Here is a 24,296-nt window from a genome sequence, read left to right on the forward strand (position 1 = left end):
TAACAATGCACTTTATAAAGGGTTAGAATATTGTAAACTCCCTGGAAAACTACTGAATTGATTAACATAATGGGTGGACAATCTCTTTGTAAACTACATTTGTCAGAAATATATATCATAATCAGCAGCTGATATTCACCTTCTCATCCCATTACATGAGTAAAAAGTATATTTTATGTCCTTTGAATGGATGCAGAAATTTAATTTGGTTCCATGTTTTTTTTTCTTCTAATTGACAGACTTGGTCAAAAAATAAATGACATCAGGAATCCGACCACAGCTTATAGTTCTCAGTTTGGTGTTCTTTCCTGGTAGTCTCAACTTTACAACACTGACTTGTTAGTGATCCATTCACGCACTTAAGACTAAATCTTCTAGAAGGCCAGGTGAAATGAAAAAGTTAATTACCACATAACCGTAAAAGCTGCTGACATTGTAATGTATACTTTAAAACATTTGTGCTTGTATATATATGCTTATTTAGCACCCCTTTAAAAGAATAAAACACAACCTGAGTTGACCTTTTTTTTAATTAGTCTTTACATTCAAATGAATGGAAGCACTAGGCACAGTTATTAAATAGAGGCAATTGCAACGCAATCATCCAATACATCTTTGGGGACAGAGGTTTGAGCAGAGGGTAAGGCAGCCATCGGACACTGAGCACAACTTTAAAGGTTAACACCCGTTTCATCACTGTTCTCATTGTGTGCAGAGCAGAAACAATTACTGTGTCACCTAAAAGAAGCACACATCAGGCCTTTAAATATGGCTGCCAGTGGTCAGGTCTTAATATACTGTACACAGAAAACCTGATCTTAAACCAGTAGGAAATGGCTAATTGGACATAAATCCAACTTATCAGATAACATGCAATTGGTCATTTCATGTACTGTATATGAAACTCGAATATGTAAGAGTTTACAATTCAGCCTATGGAGACAGATTATAAGCCAGCCCACAGGTTGGCACTTCAATAATCAAAAGCTTGACTGAAGTTGCGTTTGTGTCCTCCTCTGTTGCTATAGCCACCACCGCCGCCACCATTCCGGAACCCGTTACTACGGCCACCATTTCCCCCAAAGCTCCGCCCCCTTCCACCTCTGAACCCTCCTCCTCTATCGCCGCGGCTACCACCGCCAAAGCCTCTGTCGCCACGGTTACTGAACTGCTTCTCCTCCAGCTCTGGGAGCTCGGTGGCTACAGTCAGTTGCCAACGGCGACCGTCCTTCCAGCTGTCCTGTTGAAGGATCAAGTGGGGTGAAAAGGATGTTAGCAGGACTGCCACAGTCTGTCAACTACAACAAGAAACACTGTAAAAACTATTGATATTTTACTTTGGATTATTTATCGTCACAAATTTAATCTTGAAGACACTAAACAGTCCACCCCGCATCTTGACCAGATGCGAGTTTTTGCGGTTGTTCTCACCTGAATCTCCTTGACTTTGTCAGCTGGGACATCAAAACAAACTCCCTGTTATAAACACAACAAAGGTGAGATGGTGAGCGTTTCTGTGTCACTATCTTTTTGAGAGGAGTCAGTCTATGTACGTACCTGCTGTGCTATCAGAATAAGAGCCATTTTCCATTTGCTAAGTCTATTAGTCTATTCCAAGTGAGATCTAACGAAGGTACTCTTTTTTTTTTTTTTTTTTTTTGTCATCTGAGCCAATTATTTGTGGCCTCCATGCTCAACTTTATAACTGTATACACCAAATCAACTGTTCCTAGTACAGAGATTACTCAAACACCTATTCTTAACCTTAAAAGTAGAATCTGACAAGCTGAAGTTTCACAATGACTTCCACACTAGACTACAAAAACAGGAAATATAATATAATTTCTTAAAACACGTTTATAAAGCTCAGCAGCACATATGTACATATTTGTGTGTTTACATCAGGGGTTCATGCATAGAGTGTATAAGTGAAGCCAAATGTATTGATTGCCCCCTGGTGGCCAGCTGCAGTATAGGTCATAAATCCCCACCCCTCCATGTTATGGATTGGACATGGGCCAAACTTAAAAATCTAAGTACACGTCAAATACATTTTTCCCCAAAAATAGTTCCTGTCATTTTAGATGTTTGTTCAAGTGTTCATTTTTCTGATAGGTTTCTTTTTTTTTTATTAGTTATTTGATGCTATAAAAATGGGGCGAAACGTCATGATTGACAGCTGTGATTGAGTCGTGATTGGTCGGGCGGGTGTATGGGGAGGACCGCCAGATCACTACTGCACAGACTCTAGCTGGCGGCAGCGCCCGTATCCAGGACATTTTGGCTTCACTTTTGTACAGTGGGAGGAAGTGGAGACACGTCGTCCATATTTATTTACAGTCTATGGTTTACATACCGTTTTGCCTTTGAGGAAGGTCATTCTCTGAATGTGGTTCTCAAACTCTTCTCCAAGTTGTTCTTTGATGCATTTCCAGGCGTAACCCAGATTATGCATCTCCTGAGAACACACCATCTGCACAGTGGTGTAACCCTGCAAAAGCAAACAGAAACATAAAGGCCCCGACACACCAACCCTATAATTGGCCGTCGGACAGTCTGGCGAGGTCAGTGACTCCAGTCTGTTCGGTGTGTTCCGCGCCGTCATCCGTTGGAGGGGCCGTCGGCCTTCATTTGAGCCGATTTGACATGTTGAATCGGAAGGCGGGCAGTCGGACTCAATGGCCAATCTGATCGGTGGAGCGCTAACCCGGAAATGACGAGCGGGATGAGCCTGACTAAAGCCTCTCAAAATCTGACGAAAATCTTTTAAAACTGACCTTTGTCGATCTGAAATTAAGACAGATTCAGCAACTGCATGGCCCATTTCTCGCTTAAAATGTTTTCAGAAACACGTCTCGGTGAACTATCTTCGTAAAATATGAGATCGTATTCACAATGAAGCCGCCATTATGCCCGGTTGTAAAATCCAGGAGCAGCCAGACCCACGTGACGCGTTCGTCCAATCAGCTGCCGGTTTTCATTTTTTGGGCGACAATACAGATTAGCACCGCCTGCTGTTATGGAGACGTATTCAGTATTGTGCACGCGCAGAACGTATGCTCAAGTCAGCGTCGCTTCGGTGTCAATGACTTTGTGGTTTACAGCACCTAAAAGCACAAAAATTCATGATGGAATCTAAATGGAGAACAAGTGTAACATTAAGTGTGGAACAGGGATAACCTGTGTGTGTAAACAAACATGAGGTTACCTGTCTGGCAATGCTTTCAGGGTGAGCAGTGGCCGCTGTTATACAGTACTGTGTCCAGATTTGTTGCTATACTTTATGAGTGTGTGTGTATGTATAACTTTTTGTGTCTTTTGTTCTGGGTTTCTACTTCCTTTTTTCTTAACTTATTAGCGTGTAATGTAAAGGTGGTTTATGACGAGAATAAAAACCAAACTTACAGCATCAGAGTTGAGCAGTGACCTCTGCTCTAGACTTGTGGCTCCAGAAATATGTGCCAGGGCAGCAGCTAGTGCATCGACTGCTCCTCTCTCCTCAATCAGCTTCTCAGCTGACGCTCTGAAGTACCCGATGGCTGCAGCTGGAACAGAGTCCAGAAACCTGGACACAATACAGAAACAAAATCATAACAATCCGACACTTTGCTTACTGTAGGGAAATTAGTTTCACATTGAGCGGTATCATCTCATATGACCTACCTGACAGCATCCTTGCTTGATGACTTGATGATATCGTTGGCGGTGGGGACACCAACTCTTCTGAATGTGATACCCTGGAATAAATAAGGTCAAATGTATTTACTGTAGGTTGATGTTCAATATAGAAACATTTGAAGTAGTCACACAGGTTGAATAGATAATAAAATGTGCAATTTTACACACTATTTCCGACTGCTAATGTGGCTTTCGTTCTTAATGTCCATGTAGCACAGCGGCCCATTCCTCAACTCTTGCCTTTCTCATAAAACATTCTCACTCCTCTTCTTTTCTAACCACTATTTATTCACCCCTTTCTTCTTGTTCATTCCCATCCCATGTGTAGCACAGATGTCATTGAAAGCAATGTTTCATATTTTCACATAACTCCTCAAAAGACTAAAGTTGCCGCTCTTTTTTGCCCCACTTTCTTCTTATACTTCGACTGAATTTAAAAAGGGCACGTACTGCTTTGTTTTCCACGTAGCGCAGCTGGTCCTCCTCTTTCCTCTGGTAGAAACAGATGCAGACTCCAGTCCTGCCTGCCCTGCCCGTACGTCCTGAACGATGGATGTATGACTCCACATCCTGACACCAACCACAGACACAGAAACATTTTGAGAAAAACGAAATGTGACAGGCCTTTATGATTCATATTTTATGCAACACTGTTTACGACAAAGTGTGCAGTACCTTCATCCCCCAAGTTTATTTCACTATTTTTAATTGATCAACCAGTGCACATAAGTGTACTGCACCAATATCCATTTTCAATTCAATTCAGTGTGCAAATGCCAATTTATTTACATGTATTGTCTTATGTGAATGGAATCTGAACCTTAAAATCTGAACATATTTATGAATCTAAAACATAACATCTACACAGCAACGAAATAGCACGTCCAATAAACGCCAAGATATACTCTCATGTGGTGAAATTCTTGTTGAACACTGGCAACGCATCACACCTTGGGTGGAGAACACTGGACCACCAGGTCGACTTCAGGGATGTCTAATCCACGGGCTGCAACATTGGTGGCAACCAGAACCTCAAAACCCCCATTCCTGAAGCCCTTCAGCGTAATCTCTCTCTGTTTCTGAGGAATATCACCATGGAGGGACTGGGTGCTCTGATAACATACAGACAAAATGAAATAAGAAATGAACACCACACATTCTTTTTCTAATGGTATTGTTGAAGTGACACATTAAACACTCAAAAATAAAAGCAGAACAACATAGGTTTTAACCCAACAGCACTGGTTTTGCCTTATCACACAGTTCAAGATGTAATGTATTGCCGCCGTTATGAATTGGCTATTAATAAACTGTTAACATATGTTAAGTGTGGGTGCGTCTACCTGTTTGATGGATGCATTAAGGGAAAGTTCATTGGCCTCTTTCTTTGTCTCGCAGAACACGATGGTTCTGCCATGGCTGCCGCTGTAAACCTGGATCACATCTCCGATCACGGCTGCACGCTGTGACCAGTGGCACGCTATGGCCAGATGCTACAGAGGAAATGACAGCGAGAAACAGAAGGAGAGGAAAAAACCAGGGAGGACAGACATTTTCATGAATCCAGCTGGCAGATTTTTAACTTGTCCTCGATTACAATTTCACTGATGTTCATGATGATAAATACTGCAGTTTTTTCTCCAAACGAACTTCCTGGATTATCCTGATGGAGATACTGTATATGCGAGTGTATTTTTCTGTCTCAATTACGATAACTGCCCTGCTTATAGGCAACTTTGAGAGATCTAAGAGAGCTGTAACTCTTGTTAAATTGCACCCATCACCTCTGCCAACACACACACTTACTTCTACAGTTGTTGCAGCTTTCTGTGTTTTCTTGCCAATCAGATCAACATGTTTGCACTCTGGTCTCATGTATTTCTTGGCAACCTCGTAGACCCAGGGGGGGCAGGTGGCCGAAAACAGAAGAGTCTGTGGGTTGGAGTCAGAGTCTGGAGAAGAGCACAAGCACACATTCCTATACCAATCTTTGAATCTACTTCCACATATGATACACACACCAGAATGTTAACACTCCACCCTATACACATTGAAAACAACAACACCTATAGATCTTCGACCCGAAATAAGTGTCAGTTAACACTTTCAAAAACATACACACCAAATTACTTTAATTACCTTTCTGATATGATGAAGACAAAATCTCTTCAACCTGTTCTGCAAATCCCATGTCCAACATTTGGTCTACCTCATCCAGAACAACATGTTTCAGTTTAGAGAGGTCCAGTTTATTGTTCTGGAGGTGGTCTTTGATGCGACCAGGGGTGCCGACCAAAATATCGATACCGTTACGGATAGCTTCGACTAGACAAGAGTAGAGGAGTGGAAAGATATTTTATTTTAATGAATTAAAGTTGTTAAAACAGAACACAGAAACCACATTAAAAAAATTATATATATTTAAATAACATAAAACATAAAGAACCCATCAATGAAAATAAATTGACTATTTCAATGATTTGAACTATTTCAGAATTACTTTTATTTAAAGGGAAACGCCACCGTTTGTTGAAATAGGGCTTGTCACGATCCCCCCTAGCTGTAGATAGGTGGGCAAACGCACTTTGTGTGCATGCAATGTTTTAGTCCGGTGCAACACCGGCAGCGCCACCGCTAGTTAGCTTAGCGTAGCGAATGGAATCCTATGTTGCCGGTTAGCATGTTGTGAGTAAAAGTGAGCCAACAAAAAAAACAACAACAACAACAACCTAATTACTTGCAGTGAGACAAAACATGCGTTGGCCCACCTATCTACAGCTAGGAAGACCGTGATAAGCCCTATTTCAACAAAAGGTGGCATATCCCTTTAACAGATATTTATGTGTTTGCACAAGACTTACGCTGTGGATTGTATGAGCTGCCTCCATAGAAACAGGTGAGAGCCAGTTTCTTGGTGATGTCTTTAAAGTCCTTTGCAACCTGGATAGCTAACTCTCTGGTTGGCGTTAACACCAGTATCTACAGACAGACAGGAACGAGACTAAGTCGTACAACAAACATACTCAGAGAACAAACTGATACTGGGACTCTGACTGATGCTAGTTTTAAGCTATCGGTGTGAAAGTGTATGAGTGTGCACCTTGGGAGCGCGGCCTCTGGCAAACTGCACTGTCTCCCTCTGGAGCTTCTCCACCAAAGGGATGGCAAATGAAAAAGTCTTTCCCGTTCCTGTTCGGGCTTGGGCAATTACGTCCTCTCCATCGTATACAGAATTAAATGTCTTCACCTGAATGTCAAACAGGTAAGAGACTCCACGAGCTGAGAGAAAAAAATAGAGAGAGAGTTGACAGAGAGTGAAAAAGGCAGAAGATCCATGGAAATTTGTTATTTAGCAAACCCCAAAGCATCCCAACAGCGCCAAACCTATGTTAACAGTCTAGAGCACATTTTAAGTACAAAAAGAGTTAACATGAATTAATGCATTTCAGTCCATGAAGTTGCTCACCAAATTTCTAATTTAAATGTTTTAATGTCAGATTATCAAACCATGTGTATTCAATAAAAAAAGCAGTTGTTCAGACACAACAAATATGTTATAAAGTAAAGATCATCAAATATGTTAAAGTCTGGGCAGCTTCTCTTTTTTTTTGGCAGAGCGGCAAGCATGTCTGATTTCGGACGTATACCTGTACACCTCTGTTGTCAAGCAACAGTGGAAGAAACTAAGGATGAAAATGTAAGTATGATGTTTACCTTTTAGTTTATCGATGGTGAATTGGGAGATCCTGAAGTTGGAGAAGGCCCCTTCCTTTTGCTCTGGTGTCTCCTCCTAAACAAATAAACAGAGTCAGTCTATAAATTAAATGGAATAATTCAAGTGTATATAATTCATGAAACTTGAAAACATGCAAAAGTAGTTGCTTTGAAGTCATCTTTGTGGTTATTTTGTTTAACTTAATTTATTATTATTTAATTTCCAACATCTTGCGGGCCAGGCCATTCTTGTGAACAAAGTCTAACCACGCTGTGCCTCTACTTTTATTTTACAGTTACAGGATGAGTTAAGCTCAAAAGGTGAGCAATAAAATATTACAGAATGGACATTTTCCAATATAACGAAATAAAAAGCAGTAATATATTATAACCAAAATGTATTAACACCTAGAAAGAAGGGTTTAGAAACCGCGTCCATGGTGGTCACCTTGATTTCTCTTGAACTATCCAACAGAACCCATACTTCACCACTTAATTTCCACAAAGCAGAGTTATCATTCAGTAAGTAACAACACACTGTGAAGTTCTCCTGTGAGGAAGAAATGAGCACAATCTGTCTGCGAGTCGTACCGGTTCTTTTTCGCTGTCACTAGCAGAGTCTTCACTTGATTGTGCCGGTGTCTGGATGGGCGTCTGGACAGGGGTGTTTGGGGTGGAATGTCCGTTGGTTTCTGCCTCTTCGATTGCTTTCTTTTGCTTCTTCTTCTTTTTCTAAACCCAAAAATAAAAGTAGAGACGATGTTACCACAGGGGTTCTGCAGGTTTCACCAAGTCAAATTTAAGATTTTTTTAAGACCTTTTTAAGACCATTACGAATGAAATTTAAGACCTATATCACAACACTAAATAAGAAAAACATACAGAGTCAGGGAATGCAGTCACAAAATGCCTTGCAAAGTAAATGTATTCATTAAAAAAAATATATATATAAATAAAATGTAATTTTGAAATGTGTATTTTTCAACTTAGAGCAGTAGTGGTAGTGTGCACATCCCCATCGGTGAGGTGCAGGGCAAAAAGGAGCTGGATAAAACTGAAAAGAATGAGATGCCCGCACTCTGCTAATACTCCCATATGTTTATTGTGGTGCAATTCTTTTTCGGGTCTTCCTCACCCATTTGCCTGAGGAAGACCCGGCTGGGTCGAAACGTTGCAGCACAATAAACGTATGTGAGTATTAGCAGAGTGCGGGCATCTCATTCTTTTCAGTTATTACTCAATTTAAACATAAGAAGTTAAAAAAAAAAAGAGCATAAAAAATAAATACATAAATGTAAAATATTGTTTTTTAAATAACTTATTTTACAAAATTAAATAACAAAAAGCAATATTTTCAAAATAGACATTTTTGCTTTGCTCAATAGTACAAATGAAATAATTAAAACAATAAATAGGCTAATAAAAATACTACAAATAATACATTATGTATGCCCTTTTAAACAATGACAATTAAAATGGGTGTAATAGAATAACTAGCGATTAGGTAATGAAATATACTTGCATGCTCTAAAACCCTCTACACTTGATACTCACGTGACCATACGCAACACACAGGCTACTGCCGAAACAGACTGACTGGTCATATCTTCTGTAGACGTTTTTACGAGGGGTGCGTAAACTGCGCATGGTAAGGGCTCCTGCACACCGACTTTGTGAGCGTGGCGTTTCTGTTGCGTGGCCTTTTTTAATGTCTTTGCACACCAGAAACATGTCTGACGCGGCGCTGCTACTAGCCTTGTCTGTACACATGTATGTTTCCCATTGATAAAATGAAATAGCTATATATACGTATATACTGATTTGATTACAGCAAAGACAACGTCTGCAGTATTCACGGCAAAATAGGCTACAGAATATTCGTAATTGACAGGTGCTATAATTATTTATTATACTTTTTTTTTAAATTATGTTTATATCTGCATTTATGTCTAAACCTAGAAACTTTCAAACATCAGAATGTCATTTTTTAAATTTATTCGTGTCAAAATGGCATATAAGTATGAATTTCGTATGATAATGTAAAGCAAGTTAACAGTAAACTAATAAAAACACCAAGCTTCTTAAGACACGGTGGCTTCATCTGTAGTTAATACTGTCCGTGAAGTGACGGGTGTTACAACGTGGAAACTGCAGTGTACACAGATTGTCACCTACACAGCACACCTTTTTGTTTACTTAAATCGCAATTTTTTCACGGTTATGTAATCGCACAGAGTGGCATCGTGATTGCGATTAGATCGTGCGGCCCTAAAAGAGACTTGCGCCAATAACATAAAAACTGATTGGCTGCAATAGAAGTTGCATGTTGGTCTCATTTGTAGTAATACAGGCCGATTATATTTGGACTCGCAAAAGAAAGAACTACAACACCATGGAAACAAAATAAAAACATTCTAAAAAGCGTTGTGGAGCATTTCAATGAGCATTAGAGGTAGTGTTACATTAATATGATCTAAGACCCAGAATGCAAATTTAACCTGAAACTTTTTATTTTGAAATTCTAGACTTTGGACTTACCCTGTAGCAGGACAGATTTTCCAATGTCTCACTAAACAACTTGATGGATAATAAATATAGTTTGTTGTCCATTTAGTGCCATGACTAGGCCTTTTTTCGTATGGAAAACGGTTCACTACATATTCAGACTAACAACACAGCACTGACCTCTGTGTCTCCTTCGGCTTTTTTCTTAATCTTCTTTGGTGTTTTGAGACCATTACTGTTGCCGTTCACTTCTGTGGCCTCATCTATGTTGCCGTTCACTTGGTCCACTGCCAGCTTGTCTTTTTTCTTTTTCTTCTTCGGTGCTGGAGGTTCACAGTCCGGGTCCTCTTGCTCTGCCTGGTCCTGCAACTGCTTCTTCTTCAGTTTCTTGCCCTCCTTGGTCTTGTTCTTTTTTTAAAACAAAAACAATGAAGGCAAATAGGTTTCAGTTGAACCAAATACTGTGCAGCTCCTCAACGTTTTCAGACAAAACAATGTTGGCAGCTTGAGTACAATCTAGTTTGCAGTTATCTCATGGTATTGCAATTTCACTGACAAGCAACTTTTAATTGTGGTTATGTGAGGTATAATTAAAATATGGGTGGATGATTTCAAAGCTCTGAAGCTTGTTTCACTACATTGTGTCGGCGCTGTGTCTCAAATAAATTATACCTCGTGACGTCTAAAGTTTCAAACGTCATTGGAGCTTCAGAAAGCGCTTCATTCAGTTTGATTACTCAGCTAAACTATGCGATCGGCACATTAGCGGGATAAAAAGAGAGGAGAATAACGGAAAACTAAGGCAATGTACACTAAAATGACATAATCATAAGTAGGAGAACATTCCACCTGATACCAAGTAATCTAATCTAAAGTAAGCTAATTTAATGAATATCATTCTCCCATCACACCGCATCACTTTGTGAATTGTATGAAACGTTACATAAATATCAACCATGAAGTTAATACACATGTGCACACAGTGAACACTACTAGGGCTAAAATACTCCAATAAGTAGCATTAATAGTTAGTATCAGCTAAATTATTTTATATCTCGGCTTTTTGTACCAGGTGGCAGCACCTCTGAACAAGAGCATTACATATTGAATAATAACATGCAGGCTTGCTGAACTTTCATTGCACACATGTCTATAAGTCAGTGAGGTGTTGAGGTGCTTTGGCTGACAGATGGGACTGTGCTTGCTGCCCCGAAGCTTGGAATCTTTTTTCAGCACAAACAGAAAGAAAGCCCCAAAGCTTCATAATGCTTTATCAGCCCATCACTATGTATAATATACCCAAGTGGTTTAAGAACACCATTTTATTTGTTATAATTATTTGGAAAACTAAATATAAATATTATAAGAAATAAATCATTTTTGAAGTGAATCTAAATTATTGTTTGTTTATAATTAAATAAAACGTTTCAGTTCAACACCACATAATAAATATTAGTTTAGCATCAGGTTCATTATCTACCTAGTAGTTCGACCAAACAATCCCAATTAAACGTTCATCTTACTGTAAGTAAGTGGAGCTTGAGTTGGGAATGTTTCGTGAAAACATATCATTAATCAACATTAACAAGCATTAGTAGCAGGCTAGCGGTTATCATGAAGTTACATTATTGTTTGTACTATTAGGAGCAGATTGTTTTGTATAGACTACCAGCTGACGAGCCCAGCTGTATAAAACGTCATCAGGTCGCGTCCACAGCGCATATAGCCTAGCCTAGATAGCATACATATTCCTTTTTTTTTTTTTTTTTTTTTTAACTTTTTACTTCTTACAAAAAAGACAACTTCTTTTCTCAAGGGAGTTCACCAGTAAACACATTTCAGGAGATGTGCCCTTGATTTCTCTTTCTAAATACAGGATATCTTGCATTTAACATACGGATGTAAGCAGTAGCCTGTGTTAAGCCTTCCACGTTGTCCACCCGTGAAGCTCACTAACACATGGGCATGCCATGTGAACTTCTAGCTAGGCTAAGTTATGCTAATGTTGACTTTCTTAATTCACACCGCTGAACGCTATGTTAATAACAATTCACTACTAGTGTTACTCCATAAACCTCTTCGTTGGTCTCCTAACAGTTAGCTGGCCGGTTAGCCGAGTGCTAGCACGTTCAGCCATGGCTGTATTAAAGGCTCAGCCACATGTTGTCAAACATGGAGACGCCGCACTAAAGCTAGGTGGATATTTAAGTCTATCCAGGGCGACACGACACACGCTGCTCACCTTTAGGGGTTTAGCCTCCGCGACAGTGTCCACATCGTCCTCCATGGCTTGATCTTCGGTATCAAATATGATTTTTGACGGCATTTCTCTTCTTGATGGAATCCCTCAGTGTAGACACACAGGCTAACACACGGGCACGCGGATGGAAAGGAACGCGCAAAGCTGCGCGACTCGACTCGCGAGGAAGTGTGTTCACCAGACATAACAGCAATGACAAGCAAATTGTTAATTTGATTTTAAGATAAACATGAAAGACAATCAACACATCGGCGTTGACAGCTCTGACTCAGCCTGTACAAGGACTAGCATAATTAAAAACAGTAAATCAAGGACAGATAATCGTTATATGTTATGTGTTATCAAATGAGATGTTGATATTAGCCTGTATTTATATATTAAAAAAAACGTATGTTATAATGGTTGCACATATTCTGACAAGAAATTGCAGAGAATTTAATATTTTCCTAATATCATTTTTATCATAGACTGAGACTTGGGCTAGACAGCACAGGTGTGGACTTCTCACATGAATAGGTTATAGGTATTAAAATAAATCTTGAGTGATAGGCCCAGCCCAGCACTGCTGAAACTTTATAGAAAAATGTGAGAGAAAAAAAACGGAACTGGACACAGTGACAAACATGCAGCACCACACAGAGATCTAAGTCCGGTCATATTCTGTTTCAGGTATCAGCACCTTGATGGCAATGTTTAAAGCTGTCATAAAATATTTACTGTTTAGCAGAAAAGGTAGACTGTTTGTCCTGTCATGTGTGTCCCCAAGTGTCAGGCAGCAGCTATGATCTGCCTTCAGCTTAGGCAAACATGTTATTTAAAGCAATGTGAATATATTTCAGCCTGCCAGCAATGAGCCGTCCCCTCACTTCCAGCACCAAATGGTATGCAGGCATCTTGACCAACCACCAGGGCCACTTGTTCAGCGACAAATAGAAGAAGGTGAACAGGCTTCCCACCCACAACATCGCTGATTGTGCTGATGATGGATAAAGTGAATTTCAACGTCAGGAAAATACCAAACTGTCAGAACACCACACACATAGAGCCTAGAGGTGTTGAAATTAATCAAATAATCGATGCATCGAATTGTGGACATAGACGATGCTGCATCGATAATCGGCAGGCTCATAATAGATTATTTCTGTTTACAATTTAATGTAGGCCTAACAACATTTCTGTTTACATATTCTGTTATGTTTTGCACATTCAGCAAGTGCCATGTGCTCAGTGCTGTAGTTTTATGTATCCAATTTATTTAGTATTAGAGCACTGCAGAATGTTTTGTTTTTGAAGCTTGAAAAGCTATGAATTAAATATCCTACATGACTTTAATAGAAAAATGTATTTGACGCATCGTGATGCTTCGAGATATCGAATCAAATTGAATCGCTGACATGATAATCGTAATTGAATCGAATCGGGAGATCACACACCTCCATGTGTTTTTCACAGACAGAACATGAAAATATACTCCCTGTCATAAAAGCTAAACTGTGAAAGAACTCAAGAATGCATAAACTCATGACTGCCAGCTGTTTTTAGCCCTTTGAGAAATGTTTAGCCAGCTCTTTACAAAGAACATTTTAGGGTAAGAATGAACCCAGTGCTTCACCCCACCACTATAAATCCCTGTCCATCACAATTAAAAATACATCATGCAGGATTGCCAAAACAACAGGAGCACCTGGCAGTGTAAAGCAATACAACAATACTATGCCCACAAGTTACCCTAGTATTGAATCAAAAAAGGAACCTTTTAAGTTTTCCTGCAGGGTCACTGATCCAGATTGCAATATATTATCGGGCGTTACTGCTGATTTTGTAAACAGCTTGTATGTATGTATCTAACATCTTTCTTCTGTTATCAGGTTTCATCAGGTTTTTGTTGTCACAAACAATCAAATAATTTACTAAAACAGTCTTGTTCTTGGTGCTCATGACAATATGAGGAAAATCTAGCTTGAATGTGTTATTAAGACAGTGTTTTTCCTACTATGACAAATTAAAATATCATAGTAAGATATGAAGCCTATTGTTGCAGAAAAACTCAGACTTATTCAGCCATTAATTTGAAGCTGTGCGATGGGCAAGAGTGTCACCAGCACACCGCGTGCATCTCAAAATGCAAGCTAGTGCTATTCTCTAAGCTTGTTTCTAATTCAATGCAGAAATATGGTCCTCAAGCTTTCAATAATTTAAATTATCTGGAAAGTGGTCATTCAGTTATGCTGGTTTCAACAACATTCTTTGTCACAAATATCTCAGTCCAAACACACAGCAGATGTACTGCAAGCTATAAAGAAAATGTCGGTGAACATTTAGTTCCCTACTTAAATAGCAGGTGAACATTAACTTCTTGAGTCTGAGAAACATGGCATGATTAACAACAGTGTATACCATCAGTAGATAATGTGGCTAAACTTGAGCTTTCTAAATGTAGAGACTGTTACTAAATCTATTTTCATACTCGATACAGAGTATTGCAATTTTATAATTTTAATTAAACATGAAAAAAAAAACGTATTTTTCAATTGATCAGAAATGAGATTTGATCTAGGCAATGTATGCTTTGGGTCTGAATGAGACGTTCTATTGGCTGATATATTGACCTGCTGAGCTTGTAACTTTTTATAGCTCAGAAACATTAACTTGATAGTTCAAAATCCACACGCTTCCTTTACAATGTTAGCATGGCTGAAAGAACATCAAATGTTAGAGTAGTAAAAGCAGCACAGAAGATCATTGACTGCCCTCTCCCCTCCCTGATGGACATTTACACCTCCTGCTGCCTCAGCAGAGCAAAAAACATCACCAAGGACTATCTCCCACCCTGGCTTTGATCTGTTTAACCTGTTGCCCTCAGGGAGGCGCTACAGGTGCATCAGAACAAGGAGATTCAAGAACAGTTTTTTTCCAAAAGCCATAACCATTTTGAACTCACACATGTACTGACTTAACAGTCTAACCCCCCAACCCCCAGACTTTCTTCTACCCACCTACTGTGCAATATTGAATATTTAATACTATTGATAATACTGTGCCATTCCATTACTATACAATATCTGTATACTATGCAATATCATTACTATCATTGTCCAATATCTATTACTCATTGAATATGATCACCACTATTAGGCAATATTCAAATAATGTGCAATAACCCACACTGTAAATAAAACCATATCTATTTTTTTTATATGTATAGCGTCTCAGAACTGTGCACCTTACCCCCCTTTTTTTTGCACTACTTATTTTATTTATATGTTGTTACATTTATTTTACGTACATGTTGGCACTGGGAAAGGGGTTGCTTATAATCTCATTGTACATGTGTATAGTGACAATAAAAGGCATTCTATTCTAAATGGCTGGGGCCTGTGGGGTTTTTACACATCTTCTGTTTCCTTATCTGCCTGTGCTGTAGGCTACACGGGCTGTATCAGGTGTGAGAACACAACAGGTGAAACTCGGACTTCCCTGTCAAATATAAGATGCAGAAAAGCAGGTTTTCTTTTGACACTGTTCAATTGAATATGGTTGATATTGGCTTCCTGTACACCAACTAAAAGAGGATGCTCCAACAAACAACATTATCTCTTTTCTTTGTTCTTATTGCACATATTTCTTTAAAGGCTTCGTCCTTCAATAATTTACTTGCCATTTTATGCAGCTATACATGATGGTGATGATGTCAGTCCAACACTGCGCTCCTTCCCTCTCCCCTCTGTCTCTTTTTTTAGACCCTGTTTGATCTGTCTTCACGTTCAGTAGAAATTTCACCTGTGCCGTAGTAGGTTTTGGAAATACCTAATGCGCTGCCTTTGTTAGGTTACATAGGCTCTTAGTTTAGTTTAGTCTCTGTTATCTTGTTTTTCTGATGTTCAGTAGTGTTGCAGTTACAGTTACAGTTAATATTAACTATCCAGAGAGTGGATATGTTGTACTACATTTCCAGGATCCATATTTTGGTCAGTCTTTCCAGTCTTCTCGTCTTTTTTGGGTAAGACTGTTAACTGATTTTCTTCTTTACTACACTAAAACTTGTTATTAAATGAATAAAAGGTAAGTACATTTCCAAAATTATAAATGTCTTTTTTAATATCTTATAGCTAGATTCTGCATGGTAAAGGCTTTTTCAGGTAATAAAGTTTGTAAATATGACTCATGGACATATTTTACCCAAATAGGTTAAATATTGTGCTCCATTTCCAGGACATGTTTTTTTTTTCTTTTTGGTGTAAGATTTTTAAAGATTAATAGCTGCATGTATTTACACACTAAACCTGCAAGGTTTATTACAAAGAGAATAAAAGCGAAAACATTAAACGAAAAATGATGTAGTTGCCTAAAATGTTGGGGGAAAAGATGCAAGGCTAAAATACACTGAAAATTATTTTGTACCGCCAGTGATAACAGCGTGTACTGTGCTTATGTTTAGTTTTTAGGCTACAAAATGTATATTTATTATATTGACTTTGAGTGTGAATTGTCTCTTACGTTTCACACTGCAGTGCAGTCTTCTCTACACATAAATGAACATGGTGGTTTTGCTCAGGTCATGAAGGGGGACTTGCATACCTGTTGATGTTAACCTGTAAAAGTTATTTTTATAGCTCATGTACAAAGTTCTCTGGGAGTGTGATGTTAACATCAGCAAAAAAAGTACAACTGCTACTCAACTGTGTGTTTCAAAATGTCTGACTTCACAATGAGACTGATTAACAACACAATATACTTGGACTTACTTGGACCAGACTTACTTGATTTTTTACACTGGTTTGTGCTCAATTTTATGCTAGAATTAAGTTAAAATTTCACACATATATACTTCTTCAACAAGTACATGCAATACAATAATTGATTAAAAGTTTTAGATTGAATTATCATCCATAACTTTGCTGTTGTGCTGTTTACTGTTACCATTATTTAGTTTAGTCACATGGCTGCAGGCACAATTTCATGTCAGGGACAATGATGATTGAACTGAATTTAGCTATGTGTGTGGCTAGCCCACTGCTAGCCAACTGCAGTATTCAATCTTCATTTCTGTTGTCCTTACATGTATTTCATTTTTGCGCTATATGGCACAACAACAAAAAGTTTTATTTCTGACCTGTACACTCTCATGTAGAAACCTTGTAAATACCACTGTATTCCTTTTTACTGGCTGTTAACTCGTATCTGTGTGTCTTCACAGGGGCATCTACATCTACTTAGGACATAGCATACCATCCTTCAGGTGAGGTCACTGTAAGACAGAAAGGATGTATCAGAGCATGAAACTAACCTTTAAGTAAAGCATTATTAGTTAAATCCTGTCATATTATAAATACATATTGTGTGTTTTCCTTTAAAGCGTTTGCCCAGACAATGGCTGGAGGATCGGGGACCTAACAATGCAAACTGGGTGAGAATCAGGAACAGCTGGTTCAAATAGCTTTTTATTTACTCTTGCTAGTGACTCTGGGTCACATCCTCGCCCTGTTGCAGAACACTTGATGCGATCTCTTGCTTGTAAGCAAACTGAAAGGGGTCAAATAGTGCATCTACCTTTTAGGACACCACGATCCTCTGTTGTTATTGTTGTCTGTCTTCGTTGTATGGGTTGTTGCTTGTTATATTTATGTATTTACCCCTGCATTTTGTCTTTGGAACAGTAAAGATGCATTTGATTTAAATGTTGCTCTTTTTTCCCAGACTGAAATATGCTCAGCCAAGCACACAGAATGGGTAAGCTATTAAAACCAGATATCACATTATTCTAGTGTGCAAAATCTATACATGATAACCTTTTATCTTCCTTTTACCACTCTTATCATAAAGACTTCACTTCATTTAAATGTCCTGTAATTTTGTGTAATTATTTAGTTATTTAATGTACATCTTTGAAGGCACTTCAAGTGAAACCTGACATTGTGTCCCTGTTTTAGGGAACTGTGTATATGCTGAGATGAAAAGTCATAATTTATTTTAGAATCGTCTTGCGAGTGCCACAACTTCAATCAGACAGAGCCAAACTACTTATAGCTGGACTAGGACAGGAAAATTGCTAAAAAAAAGTTTGAATCCACAATTTTTCTGTTCTCCCCAGACGCACTGATGTGAACTCTGTGACGAACTGGAATGCTCCTCTGGTTTGGGAGGGAACCTTTGATCCAGTGGTTATCGATGCAATCTATAAGAAAATGGACCCACGAGTTGCTGTGGTGGTGTTTGCTGTTGGCAAGTAGGTACACATTATATTCTTGTACACCTGGGAATTTGAAGCTACCTCACATAAATACCACTTATTCTTTGAATCGTTGTTGTCTTTTCTTGTCTTAATTGATAATCCTCCTGGCAGATACACACGTTTCCTGAAGGGCTTCCTGGAGTCAGGTGAAAAGTATTTTCTTGTTGACTTCAGGGTCACTTACTACATCTTCACAGACAACGAACAAGATGTCCCCAAAGTGAGTTGTTGTTTATTAATATGTATAGAAGTCGTTTTGTGCATGACACTGCCACACAGCTTAACTGATACCCATTCAACAATAAATGCTCTTAAATAACATTGTTACTCTCTTTTGTTGATTGCTTATTCTTTAAACAGCAAAGAAGACGAAAGGGGATGGTGTATCAGGATTTTTTGTGTTCACGAAACTCGAGTCAGCTGCACTCTTTTCATGAAACATTTACAGTGTGTTTGACAGCCTTTTGACCACCGTAGTGAAGGGGTCCGAGGATCAGCACCTCGGACAGTGGTCGAGACACACAATAGAGAGCCGAAGTCACGCCCTTCTACTTCCGGCCAATGGGACCTATCTTTCGAAAAAGTATGAACTAGAGTCAATGGAGAGATAATAATTATTTTTTGATCCCGTTTGAATTGAGCCATGGATTACAAATATGATGTTCGTCAATTTAAAACATAATTTTTCAACCGAAGAAAGTCTCAGTTTATTGTTAAACCGTTGAAGTATAAGACTGTGAAAATACGTAATTACAAACCTGATTCCAAAAAAGTTGGGACACTGTACAATTGTGAATAAAAACTTCAATATTTTATTCAGAATACAACATAGATGACTTATCAAATGTTTAAACTGAGAAAATGTATCAATTTAAGGGAAAAATAAGTTGATTTTAAATTTCATGGCATCAACACATCTCAAAAAAGTTGGGACAAGGCCATGTTTACCACTGTGTGGCATTTTTATAACAGACTGCAAACGTCTGGGGACTGAGGAGACAAGTTGCTCAAGTTTATGAATAGGAATGTTTTCACATTTTTGTCTAATACAGGCTTCTAGTTGCTCAACTGTCTTAGGTCTTCTTTGTCGCACCTTCCAAATGTTTTCTATGGGTGAAAGATCTGGACTGCAGGCTGGCCATTTCAGTACCCGGATCCTTCTTCTATGCAGCCATGACATTGTGATTGATGCAGTATGTGGTCTGGCATTGTCATGTTGGAAAATGCAAGGTCTTCCCTGAAAGAGATGACGTCTGGATGGGAGCATATGTTGTTCTAGAACTTGGATATAACTGTCAGCATTGATGGTGCCTTTCCAGATGTGTAGGCTGCCCATGCCACACGCACTCATGCAACCCCATACCATCAGAGATGCAGGCTTCTGAACTGAGCGCTGATAACAACTTGGGTTGTCCTTGTCCTCTTTAGTCCGGATGACATGGCGTCCCAGTTTTCCAAATGAACTTCAAATTTTGATTCGTCTGACCACAGAACACTTTTACACTTTGCCAGTCCATTTTAAATGATCCTCGGCCCAGAGAAAACGCCTGCGCTTCTGGATCCTGTTTAGATACGGCTTCTTTTTTGACCTATAGAGTTTTAGCCAGCAACGGCGAGTAGCACGGTGGATTGTGTTCACTGACAATGTTTTCTGGAAGTATTCCTGAGCCCATGTTGTGATTTCCATTACAGTATCATTCCTGTATGTGATGCAGTGCCGTCTGAGGGCCCGAAGATCACGGGCATCAAGTATGGTTTTCCGGCCTTGACCCTTACGCACAGAGATTGTTCCAGATTCTCTGAATCTTTGGATGATATTATGCACTGTAGATGATGATAACTTCAAACTATTTGCAATTTTTCTCTGAGAAACTCCTTTCTGATATTGCTCCACTATTTTTCGCTGCAGAATTGGGGGAATTGGTGATCCTCTGCCCATCTTGACTTCTGAGAGACACTGCCCCTCTGAGAGGCTCTTTTTATACCCAATCATGATGCCAATTGACATAATGAGTTTCAAATTGGTCCTCCAGCTGTTCCTTATCTGTACATTTAACTTTTCCGGCCTCTTATTGCTACCTGTCCCAACTTTTTTGGAATGTGTAGCTCTCATGACATCCAAAATGAGCCAATATTTGGCATGACATTACAAAATGTCTCACTTTCAACATTCGATATGTTATCTATATTCTATTGTGAATTAAATATAAGTTTATGAGATTTGTAAATTATTCCATTCCTTTTTTACTCACAATTTGTGCAGTGTCCCAAATTTTTTGGAATCGGGTTTGTAGAAAGACTACAAACTTCATGGATGACGTCTCGCTGAATCTACGATGTCTGTGTGTATCGTACCGGGGATGTAACATTACTCTAATGAGCAGAGGATCTTGCTTGTTCTTTTGCTTATCTGCTGAGAACACTTGACCGGATAAAACCCAGCAGTTAAGATAACGTTACATGTGTTGTGGAACAGAGCTAAGCTAGCAAGCAAGCCGAGCATCAAGCTAGGTGAGGTAGGTTGTGTGAGACGGGAGATGTAGTCCACTGAGCGGTTTCACACAAAACTAAGAAAAGTCATAATTGAAAAATTATCTTTTAAATTGATGATCATATTTGTAATCCATGGCTCAATTCAAACGGGATCAAAAAATAATTTGCTTCTCCCCGTTCACTACCGTTCATATTTTTTCTGAGTTTAGATCCCATGAGGTCCACCGGAAGGGGCGGGACTTCGGCTCTCTATAGTGCAGAACGCAACATGATTCACCTGAACAGGAACAGCCTGGATGTAGGCCTACTGACAGCCTTGAACCTTCAAAATAGTTGAACATCAACAGCCTGATAATGTATATGCAATGAACATGGCCTGTGCGGTTTATTCCTCTTAGCTCAAAAACTAGCAAATATTAATGTGCCAAGAACTAAAGAGATGACAATTGATTTTAGAAAGTATCCTTCTCTCCTGTGGCGTTTAATGATCAGGCTGTTGAGGTTGTGCAGCAGCATAAATATCTTACTGTTATTGATGAAAAGCTGTCAAAGTCAGAAAAGACTCAAAAGACACAGGTAAAAAAGGAAAAGGTCACATTTAGAATTTTACTTTGCTTAATATCAGCGCTTTTCTTTGTCGTGTACACTTTACACATTATTTTGCCATAACATCTTATTTTGCACCAAAAATTAAAGTGGCAAGACATAACTGAAACTTATTTTCCTAAAGACTTGATCGGATGTTACAAAAGATGTTTGTAATTAATTTGTTTTCTTTTTTTTATTTGACTGGGCAGATTAAACTGGGTAAGGGCCGGACAATTTCAGTTGTCACCATCCCTAGTGCCAAACGCTGGCAGGAAGTAGTACTTGGCAGGATGAAATGGACCACCATCACTATTGACAAACAGGTAAGTATCAAAATACAAAATACTGTTGGCCATACACACCACGAAAGCTAGTGGCTTTTTCATTTGGTTACAATTGCTGATGCTTAAAAATTAGCATAGTTTTAACTTGTTAGTCAACATATCTCTTACAAAGAAAAACAACAACAAATGGATTCATGAACAGCTGTCATTTCTCTCACTGAGGTGCATAAAAACTCAAATTTAGTACTTTGAAATATTATTTAATGATCATCCAATTGAGTCTCTCCGTGGTGCATTCAGTCTCACATCTCAACTGTAATGTTTTCAGATCCGTAATGAAGCAGACTATCTTTATATGATGGACATCGACAGTGTCTTCCACAGCCGTTTTGGAGCAGAGTCTCTCAGTCAGCTGTCGGCTGTGCTTCACCGTGGCTACTACAAGGTTTTACTCTTGTTCCTACAGTATTTTAATTTTGAGTTAAAAAGTATTTTCTTATGTTGTATTAATAATGTCATGTCATGTATTTCTTGATCATTTTCTGATCAGCCACAGCATTAACCGTTGTCACAAGTATCAGCCATAGCCTCTCACCCTTATAACATGTTTTTTTTTTTTTCATTTTATTTACTCAGAATACACAGAGGGATCAGTTCCCGTATGAGCGTCGGGCTGAATCCAAGGCCTTCATTCCTTATGATGAAGGAGACTATTATTACACTGCTGCTGTCTGGGGTGGATACCTGGAGGACATGTACAAGCTTGTCAAGTAACCATAGCTATATATATATATAGTAGCTCAGTCCGAAGGGACTTGGGTTGGGAACCAGAGGGTTGCTGGTTCAAGTCCCAGTATGGACCAAAGTACAACTGGTAGCTGGAGAGATGCCGCTTCACCTCTTGGGCACTGCCAGGTGCTCTTGAGCAAGACACTGTACCCTGCTCAGGGTGCTGGTTCAGCACTTGCAGCCCACTCACTCCGACATCTCTCCATTTTGTGCATGAATAGGTCCTGAGCATGTCTGTGTGTATTTCATGCCTGTGTGTAGAGATTTCTGACAGAGTGTAAATTGTAATTTCCCCACTGGGGATCAATAAACAGTATACATTAAATTAAAAATTAAAAATTAAAAATTAAAAATTGAATATAATTTATAATGTTAACATAAAGTATAACATTACTAATTATCAGTAAACATTGTAAATCACTATTTTATTGTTTGTTAACAGTACATATTAGCCTAACTAAAGTTTTATCAATTTATCATTTTTTAATGATGGTTATTATAAAGTGTTACCATTCTGGCATTTGTGTCTTTTGCACCTATGTAAGCTTCTTATTGGTTTTTGACATTACTGTAGTGCCACAACTAAGTTACCAGTTTTTTTCTTTCTTTCATTACTCGTTTCCTCAAACACATTTAAAAATAAAATTAAACAAGCAACAGAGTCTCAGAGTTCTACCTCTTTTATTTTTTCTCAGATACTGTTACACACAGTCGGAGGAGGACGCCAAGAATGAGATTGAAGCTGTGTGGCAGGAAGAGAGTCACCTCAACAAGTATTGTGTCACATTTCATTGCCTAGTCTGCAGTGGTTTTTGCTGCTGTCCTTTTTTCAAGTTTCCAAACAGCTGCTCCTCATTTCCTGCCAGTCTTTTCTATCTGTCAGTCTTTGTCACATTTCCTAATCCTGTTTTCTTAAAATACCTTCATCAATAAGACTGTATTAAGTTTTTTCTTGTCTTCTGTACTGTGGACACATAACATCTCATCTACAGTATTTCTAAGATTTACAGCTTATCAGCCTGTCTCTCTGCCATGCAGGTACCTGCTGTACAACAAACCAACCAAGGTGCTGTCTCCAGAGTACCTGTGGTCAGATTATGATAGCATACCACAAGACATTAAAGTTGTCAGGATCTCCCAGTTGGTCAAGAACTATGCAGAAGTGCGGCCCAATGGTGGACAGTGATTCAAGTCGCTGATATTCAGGGAATAAGCAACCGGGGCCTTTATTAACCGGAACTGCAGAAGGTACCAGGCTGTATTTGAAGCAGGCTTTTGTTAGAGGCAGGTCTTTATTTCTAATTCCATCTGTTTGATAAGTATAATTGTTTTAAATAAACTGTTTTAAATGAAAAGCCATAGAGTTCCAGTGGACAGAGATCATTCATTTTTTAAGAAAAATTTGCAAAAATATCACCATATATATATATACATACATACATGACTATAACCATATACAACAACAGCCAGAAGGGCGACAAATCTATCTGTCTATCTATCTATCTATCTATCTATCTATCTATCTATCTATCTATCTATCTATCTATCTATCTATCTATCTATCTATCTATCTATCTATCTATCTATCTATCAGTGGTGGAAGTGTAGTGGGAAAAATCACATTTAAGCATAGGAAACTTCCACTACAGAAGAAGTATTCAGATCCTTTTTAAGTAAAAGTAGTCCTACTAATACGACACTGTAAACATACAAAGTAAAAGCCCTGAAAAAATGTTACATAAGTAAAAGTGTG

At 38.7% G+C, this 24,296-nt stretch overlaps 2 protein-coding genes across 3 annotated transcripts; one reads left to right on the forward strand and one right to left on the reverse strand.

Annotated features, from left to right (window-relative positions):
- Positions 1-511: 511 nt before the first annotated feature.
- On the reverse strand, positions 512-12,308 carry ddx21 (DEAD (Asp-Glu-Ala-Asp) box helicase 21). The gene is made up of 16 exons (XM_039795576.1): positions 12,140-12,308; positions 10,078-10,305; positions 7,984-8,124; positions 7,393-7,468; positions 6,779-6,957; positions 6,540-6,657; positions 5,818-6,003; positions 5,485-5,630; positions 5,022-5,171; positions 4,629-4,790; positions 4,129-4,248; positions 3,664-3,737; positions 3,406-3,565; positions 2,357-2,491; positions 1,432-1,476; positions 512-1,240 (listed from the first exon to the last, which is right to left on the reverse strand). Exons 1-16 carry the CDS (start codon positions 12,221-12,223, stop codon positions 974-976), a joined length of 2,271 nt encoding a protein of 756 aa, XP_039651510.1. The 5' UTR covers positions 12,224-12,308; the 3' UTR covers positions 512-973.
- Positions 12,309-15,914: 3,606 nt separating this feature from the next.
- On the forward strand, positions 15,915-23,857 carry LOC120556166 (globoside alpha-1,3-N-acetylgalactosaminyltransferase 1-like). 2 transcript variants are annotated; one of them, XM_039795578.1, is made up of 11 exons: positions 15,915-16,157; positions 17,355-17,396; positions 17,514-17,564; positions 17,855-17,887; positions 18,249-18,383; positions 18,501-18,609; positions 21,680-21,793; positions 22,083-22,199; positions 22,391-22,524; positions 23,239-23,316; positions 23,582-23,857. In XM_039795578.1, exons 1-11 carry the CDS (start codon positions 16,093-16,095, stop codon positions 23,727-23,729), a joined length of 1,026 nt encoding a protein of 341 aa, XP_039651512.1. In that variant the 5' UTR covers positions 15,915-16,092; the 3' UTR covers positions 23,730-23,857. The 2 variants fall into 2 exon arrangements, with proteins under 2 accessions (XP_039651512.1, XP_039651511.1); XM_039795577.1 differs by having other exon boundaries at positions 23,239-23,718.
- The last annotated feature ends 439 nt before the right edge of the window (positions 23,858-24,296 follow it).

Source organism: Perca fluviatilis, chromosome 3 (assembly GCF_010015445.1).
Source record: "Perca fluviatilis chromosome 3, GENO_Pfluv_1.0, whole genome shotgun sequence".
NCBI lineage: Eukaryota > Metazoa > Chordata > Actinopteri > Perciformes > Percidae > Perca > Perca fluviatilis.